Source organism: Dreissena polymorpha, chromosome 1 (assembly GCF_020536995.1).
Source record: "Dreissena polymorpha isolate Duluth1 chromosome 1, UMN_Dpol_1.0, whole genome shotgun sequence".
In the NCBI taxonomy this organism is placed as follows: Eukaryota; Metazoa; Mollusca; class Bivalvia; order Myida; family Dreissenidae; genus Dreissena; species Dreissena polymorpha.
In genome coordinates, this window is record NC_068355.1 from 158061756 (window position 1) to 158083313 (window position 21558).

General features: G+C 36.6%; 1 protein-coding gene across 1 annotated transcript in view; it reads left to right on the forward strand.

Moving 5' to 3' along the window:
- The window catches only part of LOC127860610 (uncharacterized), a 75624-nt gene that overhangs the window by 24322 nt on the left and 29744 nt on the right, over window positions 1-21558 (forward strand). The window contains 9 exon segments of the mRNA XM_052398847.1: window positions 206-446; window positions 1622-1719; window positions 3965-4217; window positions 5371-5453; window positions 7144-7403; window positions 12118-12176; window positions 13124-13358; window positions 17940-18115; window positions 21195-21329. Coding sequence (XP_052254807.1) covers window positions 206-446; window positions 1622-1719; window positions 3965-4217; window positions 5371-5453; window positions 7144-7403; window positions 12118-12176; window positions 13124-13358; window positions 17940-18115; window positions 21195-21329 — 1540 coding nt within the window.

Here is a 21558-nt window from a genome sequence, read left to right on the forward strand (position 1 = left end):
GTCTGTCGGACAACACTTTCCGCTTTGATGAATATTTTGTTTAAAGGAAGTCTCTCTGAGCAGAAAATCCATGTTTAGGCTGCAAGTGTCATGCATGATAAGCCTGTGCAGACTGCACATTCTAATCTGCAACAAAACCATGCGCCCATGCATTAAGCTAAATTTTTCTTGAACAAGTTTCAAATGCTTAAACATCTCGTTCCAGAAGGGCAGCTGCAGCCCTATAGACCAGCTGCGGGCAGGTATGCAGCTTGAGATGCAGGACATGCTGTGTCCATGCGAGGTCTGGGTAGTACAGATCCTGGAGAATGTGGGTGGCAGGCTTTACCTGAGGCTGGAGGGAACAGAGTCAGCCTCTCACCACTTCTGGCTGTTCTACCTGAACCCTCGCCTCCATCCCATCGGCTGGGCCGCACAGAAAGGCTACAAATACCAGCCTCCTGCTGGTAAATACATACTCGCTTTGATGGAGTTTAAATATTTGAGTCCTTTTATTATCATACATATGTGGTTGGTAATAACTTATAGGTTAAGTTTTAGATCACATTTGTGCAATTTCTGCCCAACAAAATTTGTATGTTTATCCAAAATAGCCCCTAGTGGTAGTTGAGGATATATAGGAATCACATTGTGTGTGTCTGTCTTTCAGTCTGCCTGTCTGTCTGTCTCTGTCTGTCTTTTTGTCTGTCTGTTCGTCCGTCTCTCCGTCCGATTGTCTGTCTGTGTTACCCTATGTGGCTATCTTGAAATCAAGGTCAGGGTAATTATTCTGCAATATGTCAAACTGCAATCCGTTATTGATAATTCTTTCTTTTCCATGCAATGAATGTGGATAATCATATATATGTAGCTGCTTTCAATATCAGAGTCATATAGATTGGTTAGAGCTGAAACTGCAATAGTTGTTTGTCCACAATTTTTGTTTCAATAATCATGGCAAGTAAAGTGTGATATTGATGTACTGTAATGCTCTTTCAGCCACTTATATATTTTTTTTTTTCATATCCAAAAATTAAGATCAAAAAAATATTTGAAGAATAGAGGTGTCCACAAATTTAGAGACAAAAAATACAGGTATTGGGAAATTAGGGACAGTCTAAAATATTGTTGAAAAACAGGCATGAGAATGCAAATTGAATAGCATCTATTGTTTCAACCAAAAGCAAATGCTTGTTAAATACAAAGTTGCATACTATAAATTACTCATAAATATGTTTCACTCTAAGCTGTTAGGTGAAACAATTGTCTAGTTTCCCTATACATAGTTATTTACCCAATTATGCAAATGTCACGGGCCAATGCGTCAAGACATTCATCTGTCCGGATTTATGACCTTAATCTGGTTGTAAAAACACATGATGTCCCCAGAAAAGCGTGACAGGGTAGAATTCTGGTAAAATAGCATTGTAAAATAGACTGTCTGAATATTTATAATTTCATTTATAATGGATAAAAACTCGTATGCTGGAAAATGTTAAGTTACACAAAGTTATTATTTAAAAACATGGGGTGCCCAAAAATTGCGAGTGTTCGAAAAATAAGAGTTATCCTGGTAGTCTACTGTGTGTCAAGTATAAATATTAGACTGTTAGATGCACAATAAGGCTGAATTCTGCTGCAGACATCCATGATGAGAAGACAGAAGAAGAATGGCTGGAGATTCTGCAGATGGCGACCAAGGAGGCAGAGACAGACCCCTTACCTGGGGATATATTCAAGGTAGATGCTGCCGCAAATTAAGTTGTATCTCGCTCTTAAAAAATGGAACTTAGTGCATGTGCATAAAGTGTTGTTTTAGATTAGCCTGTGAAATCTTTAAAAGGGTAATCTTCTATCACACCATCTGCTTAGACTGAATTTTTGTTTAGAACAGACGTCCTTTAATCAATTTTTGTCTACAAGCGTTTAGTTTTGTTCCCTATTAGCCTGTGTGGACTGCAGAGGCTTCTCTTGGAAGACACTTTACGCACATGAATTAAGCCCTTTTTTCCATGAACAAGATTCATTTGATATGAGTTATTCATATTAATGTAAACATGGACTTCGAAATCTGAATTAATTGTACCAGAATGTAAAATTAACAGGTAAACTGTTATGACGAAGTGTCAATTAGATTCTTTTATTACCAGACATAAGATTTTAAAACCATTATCGAAACTATATTTACTTTTAGAAACTAAAAGTACTTTGTTTAGATTTTCATTTATAAGTGTTCATGTGTTTGTGTGTATGTCACAGTTTCATTTACAAAAAGAACACATTTAATGTAAGCTTTATTAACTGTCGAAATATGCCTCTTAAATTTTGCTCAATAAGCCATTGTTAGCCCGGGCACTGCTTTAAAGTACCATAGGTACTCTTAGGTATACTACAATATACACCAGGTATGGAAAATACACTTTAAGGCACCCAGCAAAAAATTAACTCTGTACTCAAGTTTTACAACCACCAACATTCAATGACGTAAAAAACGCACTACCACATTACCAAACACAATTCTCTTTGAACAAATCTTGCCTCAACATGCCTTTTGAATATGAGTTTAGATAATATAGAGGCCATTTAACAGAATATTGACATAAAAATGAGCATAATTAATTTGAACAAATGAGCTGACAACGACAAATTTAGTATTCCTATTGAATTTTCCGTATCCAGGATATATTGGTGTATACTTAAGAGTACCACGGATACTTTTAAGTAGTACCGGAGCTGAAAATGACCAATCAAGCTTCAGTTTTATGTTTTCATACATAATATATACAATGAATTGTTTTTATTATAAACCTACACTTGAATTATACCTGTAATATATATGTTTTGAATGATGTGTTTAATTATTGTCAAAGTCAAAATATATACCGTAATTACTCTATGTTTTCGGACACCCCTTTTTTTAGCAAAAATAGTTATTTTTCGTGACTCTTAATTTTCGGACATACGAGTTTTCGTCCATAATTAATGTGTCTAAGTTTTCGGACAATATATTTTACAGCGTTATTTTACCACATTTCGGTCCTGTTTTCGATATCTAATGACACTTCGATCAAGGGGTTATACGACCAGATTAACATCTTAAAACATGGCAGGTGCATGCCTGAGGGCAACGGACCATTACATTTGCGTTATTGGGTAAATAACCTTGTAAGCTGGTATTAAACAATGGTTTTGCCCGATAGTATAATAAGCGTAATGACAATTACCATGGGTAGTGCCAATTAACAGTTCAATTATCTACCGATATTATACCACCCCTTCTCAGTAAATAACTGTGACAAATACTAAACGCTTCAAAGTGTGATGCACCCTATTGCAAGTTTTACGAACAATTGAAGGAGTTAGACAACAATTATCGGAAATGACCAAACTAAGAATTCATAGTTTGCTTTTTTAATGCGTTAATTACAGGTTCATACTAGCGAGTATCGGTACATCACATGTTCATCTTTGAACTCGTTGGTCAAAGTACAACCTTGCAGTAACTTTCTGTCAAACAAATAAAGCATTTAAAATTATTTAAAATGCAGTGCAAAAATATATCACTGTAATTTATACTATACGGCATGGTATTTTACAAGCGCGTGCTATTACCGGTAGTCGTTGATACAATTGACGCTTTTTTTGGACACTTAAATTTTTAACTCTAAGTTTTCGGACACCTGTATTTTATGAATATTTTTCGTATCTAAGTTTTCGGACACGAAATTTTTTAATTATTTTTAAGTGCCCGAAAACATAGAGCAATTACGGTACAAAGGACCTTTTTAGAACTCTATAATCTGTATATATGAAACATTTAATGAAAGCTCAAAGTGTTGTCCTTAAAAAGCCTGTGTGACCTGCACAGGCTTATCTGGGGATACTATTTACGCAGATGCTTCAAGTCCCCATTTTCACAGAGCAAGGCTCAATTTAATTCATGAGAAATTTGAATGAAATGTTGTATGATTGCACTCCATTTTAGAATCAGATCGAACCAAAACCACACCAGTTCGCTGTTGGTATGAAGTTAGAAGCGCTGGTGCCTGGTGCAAACGGTATATCCCCAGCAACAGTTGTTAAAGTGGTCAACAACCTATATTTTGTTATCGAGATCGATGATGTAAGAGGCCCTGCTGAAAGGGAGAGCATCCAGTTAAGCTGTCATTCTGAATACCTTGGTATTTTCCCAGTGTCTTGGTGCCAGTGTAAAGGCATCCGACTGATGCCTCCCCCGGGTAAGTTTTGGTGTTTGTATTGCTGTCTGTATTGATTGGTCATTTATAAATATGTTTTTGTTTATGTTAAGTATAAAGAAGTGGTTTTAATGTGGCAAACGCTGATGCATATGGTACAACAAGACTTTTAAGTCTTAAACTTATTACCCAGTAGTCAGCTTTGTTGTATAAGAACATAAATGATTTACAACTTATCTGCAGACATTGACCATTGAAATAATAAATTAGCATCAGGTTGTTTTACTTTAATGTTAAAGTGTTTGACAATTAACTATAGAATAGGTTAAGTTTTTCTTTCTGTTTTGGTCCAAATGTGGTTCTGTTTCTATTGGTTTTTCAAATGTTTTTATGCCCCCGGTAGGGTGGCATATAGCAGTTGAACTGTCCGTCAGTCAGTCAGTCTGTCCGTCTGTCCGAAAACTTTAACATTGCCCATAACTTTTGCAATATTGAAGGTAGCAACTTGATATTTGGTATGCATGTGTATCTCATGGAGCTGGACACTCATGGAGCTGCACATGTTGAATGGTGAAAGGTCAAGGTCATCCTTCAAGGTCAATGGTCAAATATATGGCTTCAAAGCGGCGCAGTAGGGGGCATTGTGTTTCTGACAAACACATCTCTTGTTTTGTACTGTTACGGGAATCAGCACGTTGCTTCTTGTTAGCTGGTTTAGTCTGAGGCTTTTGTCCTTTGAAATTCAATTTAAGTTGCTCAGATTTACCGTTACTACTCATAATGGGGTATTGTTATATTATCACTGTATTGCAGATGTATAATCCAATCACAAGGAAATTTTAATCCTATTGTTATTGTGTATTCTTAATTGGTCCAATTTGATCAGGGATCCTCTCAATGCACTAAAAAAGTCCAATTTTTCAGCTCAGAAAAAACACCATTTCACTAAGTATCACTATTTACATCCATTTTGTGAAGATAATAATATATTCCATGTATTAAAGACACATTTACTTATTGTCTGGTACCAAAAATCACTATTTTTTGTTACTATTTCCTATATTTAGGAGCAATTTAACCAGGAGCTGGTCATCAGCCAAACATCACTGCTCAATTCTCCCGCCAAAATTCAAATGTTTGTCAAATGTTGATTTTGTTTTTCTAGGTTGGTCCAATGTAGATGTTGTTGTTGTAGGTTGGTCCTATGGTGATTTCGTTTGGGGCGAGTATCTCACGAGATGTGGAGCCAAGGCTGCCCCAGAGAAACTGTTCAACTCAGTATGTAATACATGCCGAATATTATGATTGTCAATTGTTGCCAGAGTATGCATCAGTTGAGTGGCTTTAAATTCTGGAAGGCTGTATTACACGAGAGGTGGAACATTTGACTAGCATAATATTTATTATATACCAAAAACTATTAAAATATTATTTAGCGAACCATATTTTCTGGAAAATAAGTCACATTAGTAAAATGACGCTACTGATAATTGTCCCCTACCGGTTTCACCGGAGGAGACTTATGGTTTGCGCTCTGTGTGTCCGACCGTGAGTCTGTCACACTTTTCTGGATCCTGCGATCTTTATATTCTTTCATGAAACTTGAAACATAGATAGATGGCAATATGGACATAATGCACGTCATTTAATTTTGTTCCTACGTCAAAAATTCTGGTTGCTATGGCAACAAATAGACTAGAAATACTGCTGAAAATGGTGATTTCTGGATCCTGCGATAACTTTTAAAGTTCTTAATATTTTTTCATGAAACTTGCAACATGGATAGATGGCAATATGGACATTATGCACGTCATTTCATTTTGTTCCTACGTCAAAAATTGTGGTTGCTATCGCAACCAAAAAAAAAAGTATATAAACAATTTCTGAAAATGGTGGAATTTCTGACAATGGTGGAGCCGGTAGGGGAACATACCGGTATTGCTTGACAATAGCCTTGTTTTTTCCGTCTTTTTCATTACTTCAAGCAATTTAAAAACACTATCACAATATAAGATGAACATGAACAATAAAGGTCCTTAAGTACTGTTGTACATTCTCTCATATTGATTCCATTGACAAAACTTAAAGGTCTAGAGATTGTGTCTTTGGACAAAACAAAGCGTGTTTCAACAACTTGATTATCATGCAATTTCAGGGCTGCGCCATAAATGTTTCAATAAACAAACTTCTGTTGATTTATTGGTGGTATAATTTTCAGTGTACTCTCACTTTCTGCAAAGTCTTGTCGCAGTTTATATGTTGTGGACTTGGCATCATAGATTTTATAGCACGCTGCCACTAAAATTTTGTAAATTTATTAGGATTAAATAGTGGCATTTGTAGTTTTGCACCAGAAAGTATAAAAACAACAATCTGGTGCTGTTTCAAGTTCAAAATAGAATTGTAGCTGATATTCAAATTGATTTTAATTTGTTACTTTCATATTAACGTGACCCTTAAATTTAGCTCTTACTTAAAATAGTCAAGCTGTTATGGTAAAGCTGAATTGAAAAATTTGCAAAAAGCATCATATGGATTTTTTCTTCTGTCAATTTGTATTTCAATGATATTTAGCATGTATTTTGAGATTATTTTTAACAGGTATATACTAAAATTGAACACTTCATGATAGGTGAATGGCATGTCATAAATTCTGTATAACAGAATTTCATTCTTTGCTTAATGGACAAAGTTCTGGGTCCCAAACCTTTAATGTTTTTATTTCATTTGAAAACACTGATTATAGAAATGGGTTGTCATTGATAATATGCATTTAAACACATATTAGTTGTTTCATACATTTAATATTATTGAAGTTAAAGCTTATAAGATGTCTTCTCCTTTACTTGGACAGAAGTTGTTGTTTTTCTGAAAATATGAAGCATTTTTCTGTTTTGTTTTTTAACTATAGCATATGTACTTGTATTATTTGTAATTATTGAGACAAAAATTTCACTTCCTTATGTAGGGAACAGATGAGCATGAATTTGAACGAGGCATGAAGTTAGAAGCTGTCAATCCAGCAAATGAAAATCAAATATGTGCTGCCACAATTACAAAAATAGTTGGACCCCTTCTGTGGATTCACCTGGACCACTTGCGAGATGTCCCCAGTCATATAGAGGACATTGATTCACACAACTTGTTCCCTGTCGGCTGGTGTGAAAGCAACAACTATGTTCTTAAACCACCAATAAAGGCAAAACGATGTCAGCGAATGCCATCAGAGTAAGTATGGTGTTCACTCCATGATTTGAGTCCCCCAAATGACTTTGTTGGTAAAAACTAACGGTTCTGATAAGAACGAGTGAGTTGACAGAAACTCTACTCTGTTATTACAGATAATTAACATGGATCTATTTTGCCCCTGATATTTACCCAATTTTTAAGCTAATTTTCTTAGTAGAATGTAGGGCATTATGCTGTTTATTGTTTATACATAACATCGATGTGTTGATAAGTCTTGCTATGTCCCAACTGAAAACCAAAAAGGAGCAGTTTTGCTTACCGGGTATTTCTGTAAATATATTTTAGTCTTGTCCTGGGGAAACGGATTAATTCATGTGCATAGTGTCGTCGCAGATAAGCATGCGACACTTTTTATGCCCCCCTTCGAAGAAGAGGGGGTATATTGTTTTGCAAATGTCGGTCGGTCCGTCCACCAGATTGTTTCCGGATGATAACTCAAGAACGCTTAGGCCTAGGATCATGAAACTTCATAGGTACATTGATCATGACTGGTAGATGACCCCTATTGATTTTCAGGTCACTAGGTCAAAGGTCAAGGTCACAGTGACTCGAAATAGTAAAATGGTTTCCGGATGATAACTCAAGAATGCTTAGGCCTAGGATCATGAAACTTCATAGGTACATTGATCATGACTGGCAAATGACCCCTATTGATTTTCAGGTCACTAGGTCAAAGGTCAAGGTCACAGTGACTCGAAATAGTAAAACGGTTTCCGGATGATAACTCAAGAATGCTTAGGCCTAGGATCATGAAACTTCATAGGAACATTGATCATGACTGGCAGATGACCCCTATTGATTTTCAGGTCACTAGGTCAAAGGTCAAAGTCACAGTGACTCAAAACAGTAAAATGGTTTCTGGATGATAACTCAAGAATGCTTATGCCTAGGATCATGAAACTTCATAGGTACATTGATCATGACTGGTAGATGACCCTTATAGATTTTCAGGTCACTAGGTCAAAGGTCAAGGTCACAGTGACTCGAAACAGTAAAATGGTTTCCTGATGATAACTCTAGAATAATAAGGCTTAGGATCATGAAACTTCATAGGTACATTGATCATGACTGGCAGATGACCCCTATTGATTTTCAGGTCAGTAGGTCAAAGGTCAAGGTCACAGTGACAAAAATGTATTCACACAATGGCTGCCTCTACAACTGACACATGCATGTTTTACAGACAGCCCTTGTTTTTATCTTAACTGGATTATTACTTAGAAGAGACTTTCTTTAAAAAAAACACACCATAAAGTGGAAAGTGTTGTCACTTTAGGCATGTGCAGTATGCCCTATTTTTCCCAAAGCACGGCTGATACCTTGTGTTGAAAATTTCAGAATTAAGAAGCTGTAAGAAATGTTCCATTTCAATGTAATAGTTGAAGTATTTAAAAAACATAGCAATAAAATTTAATCAGAAATTATAAGAATAAATAAATAAATAGGTAAATTAATGTTTAGGTAAAGCTATTATGTTATTTAATCTGATTTAAGGTTTATGAGATCTACTTAGTGGAATGGTTTATTGACAAATTAAAAAAAGTGTGTTGTTCAAAGTGGCAGAAGATGTGAAATTAGTAATCTTTTTCAGGATAGGGAAAAGGTTTTGTATATTTTATATGTTGATATTTGTTGTTAAGTTCTTCAAGAAATGTCTATGTTTGAACGTTCTTAGTTTATTTTTTTTTACACTCAGTGTTCATTACCCTGCATGGCCACCCACAATGTATTTTAGCATCAATCTGATAAAACAGGTTTGAATTAATGTGCATAAAGTGTCATTCCAGACTCTTCTTAATGAAATCCAGTGTAAGCGGAAGTTTTGTCCCAGATTAGCCTGTGTAGACTGTAAAGGCTAATCTGGGACAACACAGATACGCATTTAACCCTGTTTTTTTAGAGCTCAACTTATTCGTATCCTTGCATATTTGCCAGTTTGAGTCTTCTGTTTAAAGAGTGTTGAAATGTAATATATAGTTTTAATGTCCATCTACAGGTATGTAGCAAAAATTCTTTGCCTGTAAGCAAGAGGCTCTTGTCAACCATTATATCTGGTCTTTCTGTTATCAGGTTTCATAAAAAAAAAAAGGTTTAGCCAAATCTGATAACGTAATTACTCCCAAATTTTCAGACATCCCCTTAATTGGCTCTGGTAGGGCGGCATATAGCATTTGAACTGTCCTTCTGTCCGTCAGTCCATCCAAAAATTTATCATTGGCCATAACTTTTGCAATATTTAAGATAGCAACTTGATATTTGGCATGTATGTGTATTTCATGGAGCTGCACATTTTGAGTGGTGAAAGGTCAAGCTCATCCTTCAAGGTAAAAAGTAAAAAAAATACAATCAAAGGGAAGTTACAAGCTTTAAAAAGGAAATAATTTCCAAACCTGCCTAATGATATATTGAAATTTTATTTCAAAGCGGCGCAATAGGGGGCATTGTGTTTCTGACAAACACATCTCTTGTTGTCAATAATTTATTACTCTAAATTTTTGGACAGTACATTTTACAGCGTTATTTTACCAGATTTCTTCCCTGTTTTTGCTTCTCTGGTGTCAGTTCCATCATGCGTTTTTAAACCCCCACAAACAAAGTTTAGGATGTATATAGGAGTGAGCTTGACTGTCAGTCGGTGTGTCGGTCGGTCTTTATTAAGTGTCTGCTCTCTAATTCAAGTTGTTTTCATCCGATCTTGACCAAACTTGGTCAGATGTTGTATCTAGATGATGTCTAGCTCAAGTTCGAATATGGGTCACTGGGTCACGTAGTGCGTTTTAAATATTTAGCATGGTGTCTGCTCTCTAATTCAAGATGTTTTCATCTGATCTTTACCAAACTTTGTCAGATGTTGTATCTTGATGATGTCTAGCTCAAGTTGGAATATGGGTCACTGGGTCACGTAGTGCGTTTTAAATATTTAGCATGGTGTCTGCTCTCTAATTTAAGATGTTTTCATCTGATCTTTACCAAACTTTGTCAGATGTTGTATCTTGATGATGTCTAGCTCAAGTTTGAATATCGGTCATGCTGGGTCAAAAACTAGGTCACAGGGTCACTTAGTGCGTTTTAAAGTTTTCATCCAAGCTTCACCAAACTTGATCAGAAGTTGTATCTAGATGATGTCTAGGCCAAGTTCTAATATGGGTCATGCCGGGTCAAAAACTAGTTCACGGGGTAACTTAGTGTGTTTTTAAAATTCAGGATTTTGTCCGCTCTCTTATTAAAGTAGTTTTTATCCCATCTTCACCTAAGTTGGTCAGAAGTTGTATCTAGATGATGTGTAGGCCAAGTTCGAACATGGGCCATGCCTGGTCAAAAACTAGGTCACTTAGTGCGTCTTTTAACATTCAGCATGGTGTCCGATGTCTATTTCAAGTAGTTTTCATCTGATCTTCACCAAATTTTGTCAGAAGTTTTATCTACATGATCTTAAGGCCAAGTTCGAACATGGACCATGCCAGATCAAAAATTAGGTCACGGGGTCACTGAGTATGTTTTACACATTCAGCATAGTGTCCGCTCTCTAATTCAAGTAGTTTTCATCTGACCTTCACCACACTTGGTCAGAAGTTGTATCTAGATGATGTGTAGGTCAAGTTTCAACATGGGCCACGCCGGGTTAAAACTAGGTTACGGCGTCACTTAGTGCTTTTAAAACGTTGAGCATGCTGTTAGCTGTTTTTTGTGAAGACAGCATGCAAAATATTCAGTGTCAATACGGCATGTGGAGGTATTCATCACGTCTGTGACAAAGCTCTAGTTTTGACTGGATTAAGGTCATAAAACCGAGGAGGTGATAGCCTAAGGGCAATTGACGCTCAATTGGTCATTGTAGGTCGGGTACTACTTTCATGTACCCTGGATACTCGTAAGTATACTTAAATGTACCCTGGGATCTTAAACTATACTACCACGTACCAGGTCAATTTGGACTGTAGTTTAATTCCCGCCTAAAATCCGATGTCGTGTAACACGTTACGGAATATGAACCAAAATTCTCTTTGAAAAAAAAAAAATCTTGTTTTGAGCAGGAGTTTCGATAATATAGAGGCAATTTTACAAAATATTGACATAAATGTGATGAACATAATTTGGAAAAAAAAGTCGACATCGACCAATTTAGCGTAAGAATTCCCCTGGTACGGGAAATGTACTGAAACATATCCGGGTACATTTAAGTACTCTTAAGAGTACCTGGGATACATTTAAGTAGTACCTGAGCCGACAATGACCAATCGAGTGCCATTGATCATATCAATTGCATAATTGGGTAAATAACCACGTACATGGGTAATAAAAAATGGTTTTCAGAAGATTTAGTTTCCTGTTTTTTCTTTAAAAAAACACATACTAACAAACTAACAAAACTTCAACAACCAGAACAATTTGGTTCTTGATTAAAAATCAGTCTCAGGGCCCATAATCACCAAACAATTCTTAGACTTAAGTCCCAGAATAAGGAACATTCTATTTATTTATTTGAATATAAGTTTAAGAATGGGTTTGTGAATATGAACCAAAGCTACATTAGGCTGCATTCAGGTATTAAGAGGTATTGTACAATTGTTGCCTAACAAAATTGATGAGTCATTAACTAATCATAATGGGCAGGTCTTTGAAATACTCTGAATGCTGTTCTGTTGGGCTACTTTCACATGATGTTTATTTTAAAATACCCGTTCTGTTTCAGCTATAGGACCGAGGCAGTGTATAGAGCTGTCACACTTTCTCATGGAGCGGAAGACATAGGTAGGGGGATAATATTTCTTGTATGTAAAGGGCTTCAAGAATTTGTGGATATCTTGGAAAAGTATGCATGTGTGTGCATGTGTTTTTTTAATTGGAAATTCATTAAAGTGACTATAGAATATATAGTTAAACAATTGATGTTATGTACGACTTTATCTGGCTCAAACGTACACAGTTGAATGACCTTGAATGATCGTAAAGAAGGGAATTTCGGCTGCAATGAGTTTTAGCAGAATTATTGCACTTTGTCTGTTTTTCCATCATAGAATTTCTAGTTCCAAAATATTGATTGTTTAGCTCTTCTAACTTATTGACAGATTGTGCTCACACTTTCATAACTTAATGTGTAGATGATTTTTATCTTCAAAATTTGGTTTGCTGGATTTGGATTTGGATTTTGGCCATTTGTCAGCTGCAGAATAAAATTGGATTTGAGTGTGTCAAAACTTGCCTTGTGGGGCATAATTGTCTTTGAGACTTTTGTAGTTCAATCTTTCTTCTTGCCTTGAGCATTATGCTGTTACTATAATGAGGCATTAATCTTGATAGTTCTCATTAAAGACAAGTGTAGGACCAAAAACATTCGCATTGCACTATAAAATTCTAGAGTAATTAAGACCTGTTTAAGGATTGCTTTTGAGTTCTATTGGGGAACATCAAAGTCACTGTGAAAAGGATTTCATAAATGGATACCTTACATCAAGCATTCTCTATTTCTAACTGAACATATTTCACATTCACCATAAAACATCCTGTCATTTTTGACCTGTTGCCATTCTAGTGACAAAGCTTTTAGTCCCATACATTGTGACCGGGAGTTCTTGGTTTGATCCACACGTGGGAACGTTCCAAATGACACCAAGCACTGGTTCTACACATGAAAGCAGTTCAACAGTTTGTCAATAAGCCTAAATAGGTTTTAACTACTCTGGTGCTCATGTTTTCAGGCCCCTGGTGCCCCAAGCTCTACTTCAACCATCGCTGTTTCTCTGGCCCCTACCTCAGTAAGGGCCGTATAGCTGACCTTCCGTGCTCCATTGGTCCTGGACCCATGGACCTGGTCCTGAAGGCTGTGCTGAGTCAGCTGATCAACGTCGCATACAAGTCATCCAAGGCCTTGAAGGAAATCCAGCTAGAGGGCGCTCCCAATCCAAACATGACTCAGCAAGTTTTGAAAGCAAAGTATGTTGAATTTCATGCTTTATTTTGTTAAGTTGAATGGCATAAAGTTGACCTATTATATTTCAGCACGTGATTGCACTTGCTAAGCCTTACACTTGAAGGGAAATAACTCATTTATTAGTTGGTATTGTACTCTACAGACAATAATCTAAGGAAAAATGACACAAGCATGTTAGTAATTATGTACAATGAGGATGCAAAATGCTTGCTCATGGTCACCTGTTTTACATTTTCTTGTTCTTTCCTCTACAAAATTTATTCAAATCATGCCTCAGGGTTGAAAACTGACCTATTCCCAGGGGTCACATTTTACAATATGAACAGATAGCAAAATAATTTTTAAATTTTCTGAAACATCATCTCATAGCTTTGATCATGCTTCTGTAGTCCCTAGCTAAGGAGTAAAATGATTTATTTGGACTTAAATTGTAAAATAACCTTAAAAATTTACATTGCTAAATACCATTAGGAATATCTCTCAAATAGCAAGGCACAGAGATTTAAATATTGATCTGTAACACTATTGAAGAGTTCTTTTTAGCTCACCTGATTGCTCAGGTGAGCTTTTGTGACCGGTCTTTGTCTGTCGTCTGTCCGTCTGTCGTCCGTCCACATTTGTTCGTAAACTTTCTAGAGGTCACATTTTTTGTCCGATCTTCATGAAACTTGGTCAGAAGATTTGTCCTAATGATATCTTGATCGAGTTCGAAACTGGGTCAAAAACTAGGTCACTAGGTAAAAAAAAAGAAAAACCTTATAAACACTGTAGAAGTCACATTTAATGCCCAATCTCCATGTAACTTTGTCAAAATGTTTGTCTTAATTGTCTTAATGATATGTTGGTTGAGTTCAAAAAGGGTTCCACTCCTTTAAAAAACATTGCCGCCAGTGGGCAGGGTAGTTTTCCTAATTTGGCTATAGAGAAACCTTGTAAACACTCTAGAAGTCACAATTTTTGCCCAATCATCATGAAAGTTGGTCAAAACAGTGGTTTTATTGATATCTTGGACGAGTTTGAAAATGGTCTAGATCGGTGAAAAAACATGGCCGCCAGTGGGCGGGACATTTTTCTCGATATGTATATATTGAAAACATGTGAACACTGTAGAAGTCACATTTTTGGCCCAATTTTCATGAAATTTGGTCAGAACATTTGTTTTTTTATATTAAAGTTGAGTTTCGAAAATGGTTCCGGTCCGTTGAAAAACATGGTTGCCAGGGGGACGGGGCAGTTTTCTTTATATCTATATAGTAAAAAGGCTTGTGAACAATCATGAATTAAGGTCATGTAACATGTGTGACAACTCTTCTAAATATTGCATTTAAGTTTACAGTAGTTACTCCGCTTTGACTATTAATGTTTTCATAATAATACAGTGTAGTTGTGTGAAACATTATGTGCTAATTGTTATTTGAGGTTCGATGTTTTTTAAGCTCACCTGATTGCTCCGGTGAGCTTTTGTGACTTGTCTTCGTCCGTCGGTTGTCTGTCCGTTAACATTTGTTCGTAAACACTCTAGAGGGCACATTTCTTTTCCGATCTTCATGAAACTTGGTCAGAAGCTTTGTCCACATGATATCTCGGTTGAGTTCGAAACTAAGTCATGCCGGGTCAAAAACTAGGTCACTAGGTAAAAAAACAAACAAACTTGTAAACACTGTAGAAGTCACATTTCATGCCCAATCTTCATGAAACTTTGTCAAAATGTTTGTCTTAATGATATGTTGGTTGAGTTCAAAAGTGGTTCTGGTCTGTTGAAAAACATGGCCACCAGTGCGCGGGGCAGTTTTCCTTATTTGGCTATAGAGATACCTTGTTAACACTCTAGAGGTCACATTTTTTGTCCGATCTTCATGAAACTTGGTCAGAAGATTTGTCTCAATGATATCTCGATGGAGTTGGAAACTGGGTCATGCTGGGTCAAAAACTAGGTCACTAGGTAAAAAAAAACAAACAAACTTGTAAACACTGTAGATGTCACATTTCATGCCTAATCTTCATGTAACTTTGTCAAAATGTTTGTCTTAATGATATGTTGGTTGATTTCAAAAGTGGTTCTGGTCTGTTGAAAAACATGGCCGCCAGTGGGCGGGGCAGTTTTCCTTATTAGGCTTTAGAGAAACCTTGTAAACACTCTAGAAGTCACAATTTTTGCCCAATCATCATGAAAAATGGACAAAACATTGGTTTTATTGATATCTTGGACGAGTTCGAAAATGGTCCAGATCAGTGAAAAACATGGTCGCCAGTGGGCGGGGCATTTTTCTCTATATGTATATAGTGAAAGCATGTGAACACTCTAGAAGTCACATTTTTGGCCCAATTTTCATGAAATTTGGTCAGAACATTTGTTTCCTTGTTCGAGAGTTGAGTTAAAAAAATGGTTCCGGTCAGTTGAATAACATGGTTGCCGGGGGGGGGGGGGGGCAGTTTTCTTCTATTTATATAGTAAAAAAAGCTTGTGAACACTGTAGAAGTCACATTTTTAGCCCAATCAACATGAAACTTGGTGAAATGATTGGTTTTATATATATCTCAGATGAGTTCGCAAATGGTCCAGATCGGTAAAAAAACATGGCCGCCAGGGGCAGTTATCCTTATGTGACTAGAGAGAAACCTTGTGATCGAATACTGAAGTCTCATTTTTTGCCTAATCATCGTGAAACTTAGTCAATACATTGGTTTTATTGATTTCTCTAACAAGTTGGAAAATGGCTCAGATCGGTGAAACGCACATTTTAGCTCACCTGATTGCTCAGGTGAGGTTTTAGAATTGGTCTTTGTCCGCCGTCCGTTAGTCCACATTTGGTTTGTAAACACTCTAGCATTCACACTTTTCAAGCATTCTTTATGAAAGTTGCTGAAAGATCTCAGTCAAGTTTGATAATGAGCAATATCAAATAATTGATGCCATAATTATTGCCCTTAGATTGTCCAAATTTTCATTATATTATACAAAATCCTTGTAAACACTCTAGAGGTCACAATTTTGTTTTAGATTTTATGAATCTTGGTCATAATATTTATTTTTGTAAGCAAAGTTTGATGTTTGGTATGGGGTGTCAACTCAAAATATAGGTCACCAGGTAAAATCTTACAAAAACAAAAACACTATACGCCAGAGTTGGTTCAATAATGATGAAACTTGTGTTTGTCTGAACAATATCAAGGTTTGACGTTTGGTGAAGATTAAATGAACCGACTCCTCTCAGGTGAGCGAACTAGGGCCATCTTGGCCCTTATGTTTATATATAAATTTCTGCCCTTGTGATCCAAACTAGCCTCAAACAAAGTGTCTGAAGAATTGAACCTCAAAGCTACAGTTTCTCAGGTGAACTTTAAAGCTCCTCAGGGTCCTCTTGTTTATTATGTATAACAGCAATAAAATACGTTTAAAATCCCTTTATCTGCCATAACTCTTCCATGTATTGATGGCTTTTTACGTAACTAGGCACGCATGCAATCCATTATGAGACAATATTTGGTTTTAAACACTGGTCCATTTTCCTCATAGGCCAAGGGCACACAAGGAGTTCAAAAGTAAAATTGTGCCATTAAACAGTTTGTCCTGACTGTAACTTTGCCATTTAGTTTGATCAGAAACTATTATAGTTTAAAATTAATAAATACTAATGACCACCATGAGGAGACATCATTGTGTGCGTTAAGCATGGCTACCTACCTAAGAGGTCAATGCCTCACTTAACAGTCAAAAGTTAGGCCATGAATTCATCATGCAATTTAAAAATAACTAACCACGAAATGACTGCCATGAGGATACTGAGTGTCTCATTACCTTAAAGGTCACGGTCACACTTAGAGGTCAAACAGTCAAATTTGGCTATAACCTGTTTGTTTTTGACATAAGCATAGTTTTTGAAACAAATAAGGAACATGGGGGAATCCATGCCCTTGGGATAAATATTAGCCTGGCTCTGTCAAGAGAGGGTAAAATGCATGTGCATAAAATGTCATTCCAGATTAGCCGGTGCAATCCGCACATTCCAACATGCTTATCAGGAAAGGCACTTTCTGCCTAAAACGGATTTTCCCTAAGAAGAGACTTGCTTTAAACAAAAAAATACATTAAAGCGGAAAGTGTCGTCCCTGATTAGCCTGTGCTGACTGCACAGGCTTAACTTAACCTCTTTTTCAATGAGTAAGGCTCATGTCATGTTTTTCTCTTGCAGGTTCAAATGCAAGGTGCATAGTGGTGTGGTGGAGACATATTTCATGTCATGTTTTTCTCTGGCAGGTTCAAATGCAAGGTGCATAGTGGTGTGGTGGAGACATATTTCATGTCATGTTTTTCTCTTGCAGGTTCAAATGCAAGGTGCATAGTGGTGTGGTGGAGACATATTTCATGTCATGTTTTTCTCTGGCAGGTTCAAATGCAAGGTGCATAGTGGTGTGGTGGAGACATATTTCATGTCATGTTTTTCTCTTGCAGGTTCAAAGGCAAGGTGCATAGTGGTGTGGTGGAGACATATCTCATGTCATGTTTTTCTCTTGCAGGTTCAAAGGCAAGGTTCACAGTGGTGTGGTGGAGACATATCTCATGTCATGTTTTTCTCTTGCAGGTACAAAGGCAAGGTGCACAGCGGTGTGGTGGAGACATGTCAGCGAGAGGACCAGCTGGAGGAGTATTGTCGTAATGTGTGCATCAAGCTCGAGTGCTGTCCTTACATCATCAGCCCTCTACATGTGCTGGAGAACTGTCCTGAGAACTGTCAGCAGATGACCAAGACCAAATACAGTGAGCAGAGCTTTTTTCCATCTATATGAAGCGGCCTTTGCCCGCTCATTGTATGACAAAATTAGTTGTAAACTGTTCAAAATTGTAAAAAAAAAGAGTTGCAAACTTTTTTAGCTCACCTGATTGCTCAGGTGAGCTTTTGTGACCGGTCTTTGTCCGTCATCCGTCCGTCCGTCCACATTTGTTCGTAAACACTCTAGAGGCCACATTTATTGTCAGATATTCATGAAACTTGGTCAGAAGATTTGTCCCAATGATATCTCGATCGAGTTCGAAACTGGGTCATGCTGGGTCAAAAACTAGGTCACTAGGTAAAAAAAAAGAAAAACCTTGTAAACACTGTAGAAGTCACATTTCATGCCCAATCTTCATGTAACTTTGTCAAAATGTTTGCCTTAATGATATGTTGGTTGAGTTCAAAACTGGGTCTGGTCTGTTGAAAAACATGGCTGCCAGTGGGCAGGGCAGTTTTCCTAATTTGGCTATAGAGAAACCTTGTAAACACTCTAGAAGTCACAATTTTTGCCCAATCATCATGAAAGTTGGTCAAATATTGGTTTTATTGATTTCTTGGACGAATTTGAAAATGGTCCAGATCGGTGAAAAAACATGGCCGCCAGTGGGCGGGGCATTTTTCTCCATATGTATATATTGAAAACATGTGAACACTCTAGAAGTCACATTTTAGGCCCAATTTTCATGAAATTTGGTCAAAATGTTTGCCTTAATGATATGTTGGTTGAGTTCAAAAGTAATACCGGTCCTTTGAAAAACATGGCCGCCAGTAAGCGGGGCAGTTTTCCTTATTTGGCTATAGAGATACCTTGTAAACACTCTAGAAGTCACAATTTTTGCCCAATCATCATGAAAGTTGGTCAAAACATTGGTTTTATTGATATCTCGAACAAGTTCGAAAATGGTCCAGATCAGTGAAAAAATATAGACACCAATGGGCGAGGCATTTTTCTCTATGTATATCGTGAAAACATGTGGACACTCTAGAAGTCACATTTTTGGCCCAATGTTCATGAAATTTGGTCAGAACATTTGTTTCCTTGATACGAAAGTTGAGTTTGAAAATGGTTCCGGTCAGTTGAATAACATGGCTGCCGCGGGGGGCAGTTTTCTTATATTTATATAGTAAAAAAAGCTTGTGAACACTCTAGAAGTCACATTATTTGCCCAATCATCATGAAACTTGGTGAAAAGATTGGTTTTATTTATATCTCAGATGAGTTCGCAATTGGTCCTGATCGGTAAAAAAACATGGCCGCCAGGGGGGTGGGGCAGTTTTCCTTATGTGACTAGAGAGAAACTTTGTGATCCAGCACTATATAAGTCACTTTTTTTGACTAATCATCGTGAAACTTAGTCAATACATTGGTTTTATTGATTTCTTGGACTATTTGAAAATGGCTCAGATTGGCGAAACACACTTTTGATCTCACCTGATTGCTCAGGAGAGGATTTAGGATTGGTCTTTATCTGCCATTCGTCCGTCCACATTTGGTTTGTAAACACTCTAGCATTCACATTTCTCAAGTATGCTTTATCAAAGTTGCTGAAAGATCTCAGTCAAGTTTGATAATGAGCAAAATCACATAATAAATGCCATAATTATTGCCCTTACATTGTCCAAATTTTCATTATATTATACAAAATCCTTGTAAACACTCTAGAGGGTCACAATTTTGTTTCAGATTTATGAATCTTGGGTCATATTTATTTTGTAAGCAAAGTTTGATGTCTGGTTAGGGGGGTCAACTCAAAATAAAGGTAACCAGGTCAAATCTGACAAAAATAAAAACACTCCATGCGCCAGAGTTTTGGTTTAATAATGATGAAACTTGACCAGGATGTTTGTCTGGACAATATTTAGGTAAAGTTTGACATTTGGTAAAGATTGAATGAACTGACTCCTCTCAGGTGAGCGAACTAGGGCCATATTGGCCCTCTTAATTAATTGTGAAAATTTGAGTTGGTAACTTCTTAAATTGGGGGTAAACGGCCAGTCTGTTAGGAGGAAAAAAACCCTTTTGAGAAACTCAGAGTTGTTATGAGTTCATCTGTTGTGCTAGACTAAGACCAAATATAGTGAGAAACATAGATATATCATGAGTTCATCTGTTGCACTAGACTTAGACTACATATAGTGAAAAACATAGATATAGCATGAGTTCATCTGTTGCACTAGACTTAGACTACATATAGTGAAAAACATAGATATATCATGAGTTCATCTGTTGCACTAGACTTAGACTACATATAGTGAAAAACATAGATATATCATGAGTCATCTGTTGTGCTAGAACTAAGACCAAATATAGTGAGAAACATACATATATCATGAGTTCATCTGTTTACACTAGACTTAGACTACATATAGTGAGAAACATAGAGTTGTTATAAGTAGGTTTGTTACACTGGACCATGACCAAATACAGTTAGTAACATCGAATTAGTATGAGTACCATTAATTAGTTTTCAGGAATATAATTAAAACTACATTTAACCAAATATGTTGCACTTAAAATACTTTTACTCTTTGACATATGGTCAGATGCTTTATGTTTACAAGTATATTCAGAAGTTGCACATAATTCTGCATGTGGTATAAGTATTTTTTGCACGTGATATTTAATGTCATTGACTCCATATTAGATAAATGGAAACAATGATGTGCATATTTTTGTTGTTTGATATTCCTAAAAAGTGAATGACCTGATGTAAATAGTATGCATATTGCCATATCACATTTATGCTAAAGATCAAAATGCATTATTACATCATTTATTTACCTCAATTTGGTATTTTAAAGTCATATAATCTGAAAATGTTAAATATGTTAACCTATCACATGTATGTGATATATAAAAATGCATAACATCTTCAGTTTATTTACATCAAGTGGCTTATATCAAGGAAAAAAGGTGATTGACTTTATTGTTTCCATTTGTTTGATATAGAGCCATTTAAATTGTTACTTTTAATGATATGAAAAAGTATAGAACCATTGACAACATCTTATTTGTTTTAGATAACACAAGTACAACAGTACTGATCTAGTCTAATTTTTCAGACTATAGCTACGGCAACAAGAGAAAACGACTAGGCCCACTCCACTTTGCCCCAAGGCCCGCAATAAATCAAGCTCCCAGCGGAATCTGCTTAAGAAGGGCCGCAAGGAAGTCGTTCCTGTTGACACAGAAGAAGGGTCCGCCAGGGTAGCACACGGGGTGGGTACATCCCAGTGGGTCAGCGGGATCGAGAGTTGGATGAAGGGTTCATAGACGGGGCAGACGAGGAATATGGTGAGTTTGAGTATTTCCAAAGAGTACTTAAAATTCCTGATTCCCTCCCTCAGCCCTCTACAAAATATCTCTGTTAAGTAGTATTTGTTAAAAAAACCTACAGCTTGGAGAGAGTCTTTTTCACCACCTACA